This window comes from Pelobates fuscus, chromosome 12 (genome assembly GCF_036172605.1).
Source record: "Pelobates fuscus isolate aPelFus1 chromosome 12, aPelFus1.pri, whole genome shotgun sequence".
In the NCBI taxonomy this organism is placed as follows: domain Eukaryota; kingdom Metazoa; phylum Chordata; class Amphibia; order Anura; family Pelobatidae; genus Pelobates; species Pelobates fuscus.
Window position 1 is genome coordinate 39,679,851 of NC_086328.1, and position 13,508 is coordinate 39,693,358.

Here is a 13,508-nt window from a genome sequence, read left to right on the forward strand (position 1 = left end):
CGCGCGGTGTAGAGAAGTATTCCGCTACAGAGCTCCCCGTGTCCTGACCTTTCTTGTGCTGCTTTTTGGCTGGTCTCTTCTCCATTCTAGTGGTGTTTTGCCGAAAATTTGCGGGTGTAAAACGCTGATATTTGCTGTCTGGTGGTGTGATCGGAGCGGAGCTCTAGGCGAACACGTCCATCTCGCTCCGTGTCCAGGCCACGCCCCCAACAAATTCCTTCTTGACCCCAAAATGGCAGTCAGATATCTCTTTGGATCAAGCAGCTACTACCTCACTAATTAGATATTATATCCCTGTATGTTATGTTTTTGGAAGTGTGACGGATGCCTCCTCCATGGATTGCACCTTGTAAACCTTTTCTGTTTAATTTTAATTGCACTGCCTTGAATCATTCGGTATACAAACTAACCAAACACTTAAAACCTACCCAGCTCGTATACCAAACAAACTGTTGAACAGACCGACCACCCAGGACCGTTGTGTGCCGCTAGTTGACCTCCTTGACCTTACTAACACCTACTCTAACCGCAATCCCTGAACGTTCTAAGTGGTCGGCTGGGTGGCTGACATTCGTATAGACGAACACGAGGTGGCGGCCATCTTGTTTTGGCGAATGCTTCCAGCGGGGTTTGATCATCGAATGTATGGAACTATTATCGGACATTCAATGGCCCAAACACAGTTGAGACTTCCATCCCCACTTGTGTTTGTTCCCATTCATCCGAAGAAAGCGTCATTCGGTGAAATCAAACTCCCGAATGAGGGATACACAACTAGCCTTCTCATGAACGGTTCCTTTCGGTATTTCGTTGTGTTTGGAGTTCCTGAAAGAGACCGACCGCACACCCTGAATCTCTAGAACTATTTTGGGCAGGAGCCTCGTGTGCAGTCGGTCAGAAACAAGACTTCCATAAAACTCTTAAACCCCTGAACCAACCTGGGTGATTTTTAAATATGTTGCTCCCCCAGATTGGGACTACTTGTGGGGGGATTATGTGAGGTTTTGGGGTACTTTTGGGTTACCTGTAAATTTTGTTATTTTTTCACCTAGAGATAATTGAGTTAGTACAGTATCTGGTTCAATTTTCTCTCAGGCAGTTGGGAGGGTGTGACAGTTGCTCTGTCTCTGGGTTAGAAATTCGTTATTTTGTTTGTTTGTTTATTCACCAGAAAAAAAAACCTTTCATTCCCTTCAGCAAACTTGCACTTCGGATGCAGTCGAAGTGTCGAAATAGTCGAAGTGTCCACCATTCGTATAGTCGAACAAGTGGCGGCAGCCATTTTGTCTACTTGAGCGAGGTCAGCGGTGTTTTGTCGTTGAGTTGATGGAACTAAAATCGGACATGCAACGGCATGAACACCGCTGAACCTTACCTTCTCCTGACTTCAAAACTTCGACAGAAATCAAAGTGCATTTGAAAATTCGAACGCCAGTTTAGCATTGAGTATTTGCACGAACGGCCTCGTTCGTGCATTCGAACGGAAGTTAGCATTTGAACTATTGGAAATAGACCGGCCACACATGAAAATGTGCGTGCGGTCGGGGAAATATGACTTCCACAAAACTTTTGAACCCCTGCTCTGATCTGGGTGATTTTTGGATATGTTGTTCACCCAGATCAGGGCTATCTAGTGATGCATATGGGGATATGTTTGTGTTTTGGGGTGTTTCTGGACTTTGGGTAAAAATGTATATTTTCTGCCTGTGGATAATTAAGTTATTCCATTAGCTAGCTTGATTATATAACAGGCAGAGGTGAGGACTTGCTGACTGTATGTGGGAGTGTTACTGTGCTAATTATTGTTCCCATTGGTTTGTGTCCCTTTTGTCCCTGAGTACCATCAGGTCCAGGGGGGTGTGCCTCTGGCCTGAAAATGTGTATAAAAGAAATGCCTCTGTGCTTATTAAAGCAGACTTCTTCACCCTCAATACTGAGTTCTGTCTCTTATTGGGGGAAACTGCTATATCACAATCACTAGCTCTTGTAAGAGCTGTTCCTCCTTCACCTACAGATGACTCCGGGACTACTACAGCACCTCTCACTCTAGGGAAAAGGACGTCTCTGGCAGTGAAACCCCTTCTACCCATAGGGGTACCGCTACAGAGGAATTGTATAATTGTATATGGGAGTGTCATGCATTTGAACATCATTGCCATTGTCTGTGACTTTATCTTGTAGTCCCCCACAAGGTCCATGTGGGAGTGCCCCTTGCATGGGGAATTGCATAAAAGGCCAGTGTGGCTACCAATAAATCAGTTATTGCTTACCCTCATCATAGAGTCTCATCTCATGATTGTAGGGACCAGCTACACCTGATATAATCCCCCAGCTCTTGTAAGAGCTATACTATCCTGGGAAATCGGAAAGCATCACTCTGAACAGGGGGAAAAGAACGGCTCAGGCGGTAAAACCCCTCATCCTCTCGGGGTAGCCGCCACAGCAAATATTTATCCAATTGCAGTTTAAACATCTGTATGGACTGATAAAACCACCTATTCATGCAGTGAATTCCATATCCTTATTGCTCTTACTGTAGAAAAAAATACATATGTTTATAAATGTCAAATTACAAATGCAAACGCTATTATAGAATATGTCCAATTATGTTTAGTTCCATGATACCAAACAAAAAAATGTAATAGATGATCACAAATAGAAAATCACAGTCCATCAGAACCACATAATGAAAGTTCATTAATTATAAATCACACATCATTTTAAATGATTTTTTTTTAAATCACATTTTAAATGTTGATACATTATAGGAAAAGAAGATTTGATGTATATCATTACTAATAAGGTGACGTTATCTATTTGTAGCTATCTATGTACTAGGTAACGTATTTATACTAATACAAAAACGTATACAACCAATTATTAAACTTTAAAACAAATTTTATGCTGTTGCATTGTAAATCAGCTCTATTGCCTATACACAGCATGTGTTTTAATTCTGTGGAGCTCTGTGATACTAAAAGAGACCATGTGGATTGGCAGAGATACATTGCAATGGCATAAAAAAGCCACGAGTGCATTTTCTTTCTTTAAACAAGGTTTTAGGAGGATGATTGAGAATAAGAAAGGTTCTAGAGAGGTTACCAGTTTGCATCCCCTACTATTTTTCCTATAAAGATGGTTCCAAGGCCCCTGTCTTACCCCTGGGCCACAGAAAGATGCCATTGGTCACTGTATCGTTAATCCTGCTAGGGAGACGTTATGATGGTCCAGTGTTGGGGTGGGGATGGCTGGTAGGACGATTAACAGAACGGCCCTTCACCATCTTACAGGGATACTAAACAGTAAAATGTGAAGTTGACTTGCTTCGGCTTGAATTAGACATCCACTATGAGTATATACTTACTACAAAATGGAAAAAATAAACAATTGGCATAAAGTTCTTTATATACCATTGTGTGAGGAGTTCTGTATGGTTCCACAAATGCAATATGGATTTGTGGAACTCCTACTGAGAAGTGGAAAGGCAATCAAAAATTTGCTCAAAGGTTGTATTTTGATAAAATGACACATTTGGATCTAGAGGAATTTATGAGAGAACACATACCAACATTTAAGCTACAAGTGGCATGCAGTGAAATATAAATACTTTATTGACTTGAAGATTTTGGCTGAGGGTCAAGTGGCTTGCCAAGTGGAATAGTTTCTGGAGAAATTACTTGCTTATTTGCTTATTTTGCTTACTTGTGTTAGTCTTATTATGGAAAAGTGTACTGAGAAAGGAGAAGTGTATACTATATAACTCTGCCCTGATCTAAAATAACTAAGACTAATAGTTAACTAGGACTTAAAGAAACACTATAGTCACTAGAACTACTACAGCTTATAGTTGTTCTGGTGAGAATAGTATATCCCTGCAGACTTCATAATGTAAAAACTGCCTTTTAGAGAAAAGGCAGGGTTTACATTACTGCCTTGGAACACCTCCAGTGGCCACTCCACAAACTGCCACTAGAGGTGCTTTGTGCATCGTGCATTCAGCATCTATATGCTCTGCATTGAGACTCTGAACGCTCCCCATAGTGATGCATTGATTTAATGCATAAGAAGATGCTGATTGGCTAAGGCAGTAGTTGGCCTGCCCCCACCATCAGAATTGATGATCTCTTTAATATGAGAAAGCATTGTGATTGGCAGAGATCATCGGTTCTGATGATGTCAGCCAAGGAGGCAGATCGCAGGTGGGGTTAGCACTGGCAGACCCACGTGCGTGGAAAATAAGGTATGTTTTCTTAATATTAAAGGGGAGCAAAAGAGGGCCCAGGGCCCTAGATAAATTTTTAACACTATATGATCAGGAATACATGCTTCTGTTCCTGACTCTGTTGTGTTGCTTTAAAGAAGAAGTACTGATAGAAATACTAATACCCATATATTCCAACTTAGAACAATGTGTTTTGACATGAGTTGTAACTGAATGTTAAGCTGAAAAGTGGTGCAATTTACAGATATACTTAAAACCTTCTTGGTTGAATGCTTGAATTTCAAGTAGTAAAAGAAGTGAAAAGAATAGACATATCGCTATGTGAAAAGCAAGTAGGATGTTATAAAGAGAGAAGTTTAACCTTTAAAAACTTTTCTGCTTTTTATCAATTCCATCAAGTGGAAGTTAAAGTGAGGGGTGACGACTTTATAGCATAATATTATACAATTCTGCACAGATTTAAATAATCAGACTTATTAGAGAAAGGCATCACATATATATGATTATACTGCACAACGTGTTTTCACTTGAAGTACTAAGATTAAATGCCAAGTGGCAATAATTATAAAGAGTTATATAATTAATAGTCTTTTAATAGTGATATAATGTCAAATGAGGCTTAATGAGGAAGCAAAATGTACATATGCACTTGTGACTAAACTCAAGTGGAGTTTGGAGAAAAAGTACAAGCTTTCCCCTTTTTTTTCGGAGAGGTAGGAACCAAAAGAGATAGGAAAGCAGTCCCGTGGTGGCTGTAAACTTCAGAAATACCGGACAAAACAAATAACAAATCCAAAGTAAAGACTTTTTTTGGAAGGTGGAATTTTTCAGCACTGTGACCAGCTACTGCCTTTACAAAGGCACTTTTGGCTCTCAGGCCTAGCTTTTTTTTTACTTGTCCTAGGCTACAGGGCCCAAGCAGCCAGGCAGTAGGTATGACACCTCTATGACTGGGTTCCCTGAAAAAAATCAATCAGGACACATAGTTCCAGAATAATCTAACACACACCACTTTATGTTTATTCAGGACTAGCCCATATACACTTTACATTTAACTTACTGTGACAACTTCAATAAAATAAAAAATAACCAATTGGGGAGACATACAATAACTCATAATGCATAAACATATTTAAACGGGTTGGGTGAGATAATAACCAACAATAAATACCTCACCTACCTGCAGAATTCATAATATGATTGTCCTAGAACAAGAATATTTAGATGTTTCCTTTTCTTAAGTCCTATGGTGTGCAGAAAAGTGCCTGAGAATGAAGGAACATGGGGGGGGGGGGGGGGGGGGGGGGTCACTTACTGATGACCCCCTATTTCAAATGGTATGTTGCTGTTAATAAAGAGATTTTGAATATCTGATTCATAATTCTAGAGGAACAATGGAACCATATAATAGGAGATGGGTAGACTGAGATATGTACATAAATAATTCAAATAGGTCATTGGAGCCCCCATATAACTCAGTACCAATATTGTTTTTTGTTTAAGTTGTTTGTTTATATTTGTACCATGGTGTCTCTGGACCTTGTATGGAAGGCCATGGTGGTGACATGGAGTGTGACTGTGTTTGTGTAGCTTGTCTTGTTTTGGTTTGTCTTGTTTTTTTTTGTTTTTTTTTTTTAATAAAGAAAAAAAAAAGGTTTTGGATCAGATAGGCCGAGAACCTCCAGTAATTTGTAGAATTGCTTGAAAATACTCAAAGATAGGGTTAGAGTAGCAGGAATACAGAGCACCACAATTGTGGAACGACCTCCCGCACAATTTAAAATCTTCCCTAAGCCTTAAGTCCTTTAACCCCTTAAGGACCAAACCTCTGGAATAAAAGGGAATCATGACATGTCACACATGTCATGTGTCCTTAAGGGGTTAAGAGATCCCTCTCTACATACCTCAAAACAGAATGCACCTGTCATGGTTGATTATATATTTCCTACCTGTTCTATGTTAAATTTTGTATTTATTGTGTATTAATATTGTTTTTGTATTTTATTGTACCCTAATTGTAACAATGCAATGATTTGTTGACCCAGGACATACTTGAAAACGAGAGAAATCTCAATGTATCTTTCCTGGTAAAATATTTTATAAATAAATAATACAGTTAGCGATCAGAATTAACTCCATAAAGGCATTACGCAGAGTTGGTACCAGGAGAGAGGCTACTATTGGATAAATATTGTAGAAAATGTCATCAGCAAGGAAAGGTATATTCTCTTTGGTATCAAGTATGATTATCCCAGGGTCATCCAGCCTAGGAGTCTCAGACAAACTGTAAACCTGTTGTGGTGTCGGAGATATGGGATGGCACGGAGATAGCTTGGTATGAGTTTGATTATTGAAGACTGATTATTGCATCGGGTTTTCAAGGGGAAATTGCAACACTGCAGAAAATAATTTTCTATCAAAAGTATTCATATTTAGGGTGGCATATTTATTACCAACAGAGTGATTTTAATGACACACTCACACTGCACCTTTTGGGAACATTTCTATGGTGTCACCAAGAATCAGGACTCCAGAGAAGACACATAAAATGGTGACCCAAATGTGGACTCAGGACTGATGTGAAGATTGCATTAGTGTGAGTTTCATTTCTCTGGAGCACTGGGATACACACGCACGCACGCACGCACACACACACACACACACACACACACACTCTGTGCAATCCTGTATAAATTGAATTTCTTTTGCTGCTTTGTTTCAAACTCATGCACACTACCACTACCAAGTATTTTATTTCTGTACAGCTCTTACAAACAGATCCACTGCAATTACTGTTAGTTGCATTGCTGTGTAGCTCTATGACAAATGCATGCACACCACATATTTTTGGGATCCCCTGGAAAGAAGGACACAGAAGTGAGAAATAGACACAAAGAGTTTAGCTTCAGAGAGCGGACACTTGCAAAATATGTGACAGGCTTATTTTTTTTTTTTACCTGAGCTCCTGTTGGATTACGACAAGTACCAAAAATATGCTGAGGAGGATTAGCCTTTTCTAGAAAGGCTTTAACAAGATTAAGTCCAATTCCTCTGTTAGACCCTGTAACAAGTACACTGCTAATAATCTTGGTGGCCATTTTCCTGTTGATTCTATTCCGTACTGAGTGTTCTAGATCCCAGCTGCCTGTGGTAAGTTTTGGCAGAAGCTGCAGGACTAGGCGTGTAAAATATTTCTGATGATAATGCCAATTAAAGTGGAAACATCACAGTCAGGGAATGGAAAAGAATTTCAAAACCCATGTTCACAATCTTAAAAATACATTGTATTATGGTTAAAAATTAATAGAAAATTGATGTGTACTCTAATCTCGTCAGTCATGTTTGCATCATATTAACTGCAGAGGCAGGAAAATAAAGTGGAAAAAAAACTTCACAGCCAGAAAGAAATCTACAATATATTACATATAGCATACTTTAATTATAGGTATAATATCACACATAATATACTGTGTTGAATACACAATGACTTCCCCTGTTACCGATGTCCAGCCTGATGTATGTCTGTATGTTATTTTAAAATAAAATATATTTGATTTTCATATACGAAGTATGGTGTGTAGGCGCTTCGCGTATTTAATATTTGATTGTCATGCCTGTATCATCTATTAGGTAGCCAAGAAATGTAATTGCTGGACAACCAGACAACCTTGTACAATTGGCTGCATTATTGCTGGTATGATTATTATTTTTTTTTTAAATTTTTCATTTTTATTTATGATTTTTTTTGTAAGTTTTACAATATCAGTGAATACAATTTCGAAGTTCAGGAAAGAGAAAAAAACAAATACAAATAATAAAAAAAAAAAAGTAAATAAAGTAAATAAAATTTAAAAAAAGAACAACAACCAAACATTAAATAGATATCGTATTGCATACCATGCTGAAGTAGCAACATAATAATAATAATAATAATAATAACATTGTACATTTAGAAACATCATACATAGCGAAAACACAATTAGCAATAATATTTAATACCTTTGTCATTAATTAATATTCAACAACCCCCTAACATTTGATAAATAACTATCTTGTCAATAGTGTTTAGGAGAAAACTATATACCTCCTTATATAAATAGAAAACAAAAAAAAAATGCATATACCTCCAACGATGTACATCATTAATTTTAACCCTTTCTTATTTGTGCAGATCCTTCTAGAGTAGACACTTTTCAATCTAAATTCTAAGTCCCTCTTATACTCAAGACGTAACAACCATATCTTTTTTGGTTATAGTTTTTTCTTACCTCTGGCCAAATAGACCAAAATTTAGTATGAATATGTATGGTATGGTATTTTTATTACTATTACAACTTTTGTTTCTCCAAGTCCTATAAAATATAAACTGCCTTTCTATAACTGTAACGAGATTATACCCCAACACGCAGGATCCAGCTAAACAAAAGACAACACAGAGGGAAGATACGTCTACCGGTCCTTAGAGTGGCCGGACTCGACATATATAGGAGAAGTACAGAGTCAGGAACGATCCGAGGTCAAGGGCACTAAGAGACAGCGTAAACTAGAACTAGCCGGGGTCTGGTACACAGTAAACAGCAAGCCGGCAAACAGAACAGATAAGGATAAAGAGTAAACGAAGTCAGAATACAAAGCCAAGGTCAAAACGAAGAAACACAACCGAACACCACAAGCGCTAAAGGAAACTGTAGCAGAAACCACGATAGGGCAATGAACAAAGGGAAAGAGGTAAGTATAAATAGCCAAACATCTATTATGATTGGTCCCTGTCATATCCACACCCCTAAAAGGTAATTGTATGGGGAGTGGGGCATGACAGGGACCAATGGGAGACCTTTTCTAATTAGGCTCCCACTATCCCTTTAAGAGTGCGCCCGAGACTCGAGACGCGCTCTTAGTGTCAGGCGGGACACGTGACCACTTCTCGCGGTCACTGCCCGCCCTCCATTTCCAGCCGTTGGATGAGCCGCGCGCGGCTCATGCAGCAGCTGAGCCGTGCGCGGCTTGAATAGAGGACCCCGGCCGGCACCCGGAGGGGTAAGTACCGCTACAGTACCCCCCCCGAGGACACGCCCTCTGGGCAGGGAGGACCAGGCCTGGCAGGAAAACGAGAATGGAAGGAACGCACCAGGCGAGGAGCGTGAACAGCATCAACGGAAATCCAACTGTGCTCCTCAGGCCCATAGCCCTTCCAATGTACAAGGTATGGAAGTCGACCCCTAAGGAAACGAGAGTCAAGAACGGCAGACACTTCAAATTCCTCATGACCCTCCACAGAGACAGGAGTATGCCGTGTATAGCGGTTGCGTACGTAAGGCTTCAACAGAGAAGTATGAAAGACATTCGGAATACGCAGATTCTTAGGTAGACTCAAGGCATACGAGACAGGATTAACCTTGTGCAAAATACGATAAGGGCCAATAAAGCGGGGAGCCAATTTCATAGAAGGCACCCGGAGATGAATATTCCGTGTAGAAAGCAAAACCCTGTCCCCCATGACATAAGAAGGAGCCGCCCTGCAACTTCTGGCGAGCAGTGGAATCCACCAAAGAACGCTGAACCTGCTCCCAAGTATTACGTAAACCAGCTAAATGCTCATCCAGAACTGGCATCCCCTGTGAGGAGAAAGCAGCCGGAGGAACAACAATAAAATCCATGGACAGGTTAGACCAAGGCCTCTCGGGAACGGGCAACGGATGCAACAGCCCACAAGGAACCCTATGTGAAGATTTCATACAGGCACAAGTGGTACAGGCACCTATATAGTCGGTGACATCCTTGCGCAAGGAATCCCACCAGAAATACAGAGAAATAGCCGACACCGTTTTGGAAATACCAGGATGTCCAGCAGTCTTAGTGTCATGATATAACGACAGAATATCCCGTCTCTCGGGAACATCAACGAACAGTTTATCAGTAGGCCTCTCGCTAGGAGCCATGCTTTGTTTCGCTTGTATGGCCTGCAAGAAGGATGAGGAAATAGACTAAATAGTAGTAGCTATTATCCTTTCTGGGGGAATGACGGGAGTAACATCAATCTCCTGTTTGTCAGTAGTTTCGAACTGTCTGGACAGAGCGTCCGCTTTAGTGTTGCAATCACCCGGCCTATAGGTAATAATATAATTGAAGTGGGACAAAAACAGTGACCACCTAGCCTGCCTAGAAGACAATCTTTTAGCCTCACTAAGGTAGGATAGGTTCTTGTGATCCGTAAATATGAGGATAGGATCCTTGGTTCCTTCTAGCAAATGCCTCCATTCTTTAAGTGCTAAAATAATAGCAAGGAGTTCGCGATTACCCACATCATAATTCTTTTCCGCTTTGGACATCTGTTTGGAAAAGAAGCCACAAGGATGCAATGGCTTTTCAGGCGACTCTCTTTGGGATAAGACAGCACCTACCCCGATATCGGAAGCATCAACCTCAAGAATATAGGGCAGTGAGGGGACAGGATGCTGTAAGATATGTGCAGAGGCAAACATAGTTTTAAGAAATTCAAAAGCTTGAAGTGCCTCGGAAGACCAGACACGAGTGTTGCCTTCCTTTTTTGTCATACGAGTAATAGGTGCTACAATAGACGAAAAACCTTTGATAAAACGTCTATAATAATTAGAGAAACCAAGAAAACACTGAATGGCTTTCAGACCTTGTGGTAAAGGCCATTCTATGACAGCAGCAAGCTTCTGGGGATCCATACGAAAACCTTTAGCAGAAATCAAATACCCCAAAAACTGGACTTCGGATTGGTCAAACAGACATTTTTCCAGTTTACAATAAAGACCATTAGCAAGAAGGGTCTTCAGAACTGTCGTAACATGTCTGTGATGAGTGTGTAAGTCTGTAGAATATATGTCATCCAAGTACACAATTACAAATGTGTGAATAAAGTCTCTTAAGACGTCATTAATAAATTCTTGAAATACTGCTGGGGCATTGCAAAGCCCAAATGGCATAACAGTATACTCATAATGGCCTGATCTAGTGTTGAATGCTGTCTTCCATCCGTGGTTTTTCTTGATACGTATTAAATTGTATGCACCTCTAAGATCCAGTTTGGTGAATACCGTAGCATGTTTGAGCCTGTCAAACAATTCCGTGATTAATGGTATAGGGTATGCATTTTTGATGGTGATTTTATTTAGACCTCTATAATCGATACACGGTCTTAAATCACCTTCTTTCTTTGATACAAAGAAGAACCCCGCTCCAGCCGGAGAAGAGGATCTCCTAATAAATCCCTTGTCTAATGATTCCTTAATATACTCCTCCATGACACGGATTTCTTGAACCGATAAAGGGTACACCCTGCCCTTTGGAGGTATAGTGCCAGGCAATAAGTCAATAGCACAATCATAGGGTCTGTGAGGCGGTAATTTGTCAGCCTCCCTTTTATCGAAGACAGTCTTTAGAAATAAGTACTGAGAGGGTATAGCCGTAGACAAAGGAGGAGTGGTAGGAACATTAATGGAATTTAAAGGTGTGACTTCAATAGTACAAGACTCGTGGCAGGCTTCGCTCCATGATTTTATTTGCCCTGTTTCCCAGTAAAAAATGGGATTGTGAACATGTAACCATGGGTACCCTAACACTAAGTGTGAAGAGGGAGAGGTGATGACCTGGAACCGAATGGTTTCGAAGTGTAAAACCCCTGTGTACATGTGTAACGGTACAGTCTCATGAGTAACAACTGGAGAACTTAATGGTCTACCATCTATGGCCTCAACGGCCAAGGGTATCTCCTTCTCTCTGATGGGAATGTTGTTTTTCTTCACAAAACCAGAGTCTATAAAATTTTCAGCTGCCCCGGAGTCAACCAGAGCGTATATGTGTTCAGCTATACAACTCTCTCCCATATGTAAAGAAACAGAGAGAAGCAAACGGTTAGGAGGCAATTTAGGAGACTTAGATATCACACCCAAGGCCTATAAGGTCTTAGGTGCGAGAGTTTTCCGGAAGCAAAGGACAATCCTTTACCATATGGTCTCTCCTACCACAGTATAGGCAGAGTCCGTTTCTTCTCCTATGTAATTTCTCAGTATCAGAGAGTTTGGCAACCCCTAATTGCATGGGTTCCTCATCAGATACTTTAACACTCTCCGGTATATTAACTCTGGGGTTAATAGGTGTAACAAAACGTCTATTCCTGTTCTTAGTATAGAGCCTGTCACGAATCCTATTATCTATATCAATGAGGTAGTCAATAAGGTCCTCTAATGCAATAGGAAGCTCCTTAGCTGCTACCTCATCCAATATAGTGTCTGATAATCCTTCCATGAAGGCAGTAGTTAACCTATTGTTGGTCCAATCTACCTGTGAAGCAAGGGTACGAAACTGAATAGCATAGTCAGCCACAGACCTAGAACCCTGTTTAATTCTCATTAATGCTCTTGCGGCATTTTTTGACCTTTTCGTTGTGTCAAAAGTTCTACGAAAAGCCGTAAGAAAACTGTTGAAATCATGCACCATAGGTCCATTAGCTTCCCAAATAGGATTTGCCCACTCAAGTGCTTTATCGGTAAGTTGGTGCATAAGGAACCCAACCTTAGACCTCTCTGTGGGAAATGAACGTGGATACATCTCAAAGTGGAATTCTATTTGATTAATGAACCCTCTGCATGTCTTAGAGTCCCCTCCATACCTAGGAGGAGGTGTTAAATGGGCCGAAGTATTAGGCAAAGTAGATACTTCAGGAAGAAGGGGTGTAGGAGGGTTAGGTGTCGTTGCTGGAATGGTTCTAGATAGGAGCATCTGGAGAGCCTGGGCTATCTGATCCATACGACGATCCTGCTCTACAAATCTAGCCTCATGGGACGCCATCTGTTGCGCTAAATCTGCAGGGTCCATGGCCCTATCGTAATGTAACGAGATTATACCCCAACACGCAGGATCCAGCTAAACAGAAGACAACACAGAGGGAAGATACATCTACCGGTCCTTAGAGTGGCTGGACTCGACGTATATAGGAGAAGTACAGAGTCAGGAACGATCCGAGGTCAAGGGCACTAAGAGTCAGTGTAAACTAGAACTAGCCGGGGTCTGGTACACAGTAAACAGCAAGCCGGCAAACAGAACAGATAAGGATAAAGAGTAAACGAAGTCAGAATACAAAGCCAAGGCCAAAACGAAGAAACTCAACTGAACACCACAAGCGCTAAAGGAAACTGTAGCAGAAACCACGATAGGGCAAGGAACAAAGGGAAAGAGGTAAGTATAAATAGCCAAACATCTATTATGATTGGTCCCTGTCATATCCACACCCCCAAAAGGTAATTGTATGGGGAGTGTG

At 40.6% G+C, this 13,508-nt stretch overlaps 2 protein-coding genes across 2 annotated transcripts in view; both read right to left on the reverse strand.

The window, feature by feature from the left end:
* LOC134578293 (C-signal-like) overlaps positions 1-7,446 on the reverse strand; it is a 38,086-nt gene extending 30,640 nt beyond the window's left edge. The window contains exon 1 of the mRNA XM_063437270.1: positions 7,180-7,446. Within this exon, the coding sequence (XP_063293340.1) occupies positions 7,180-7,320 (141 nt within the window). The 5' untranslated portion in view covers positions 7,321-7,446. The remainder of the gene's footprint in view (positions 1-7,179) is intronic.
* The window catches only part of LOC134578629 (inactive hydroxysteroid dehydrogenase-like protein 1), a 1,053,979-nt gene that overhangs the window by 792,053 nt on the left and 248,418 nt on the right, over positions 1-13,508 (reverse strand). The window lies entirely within an intron of this gene.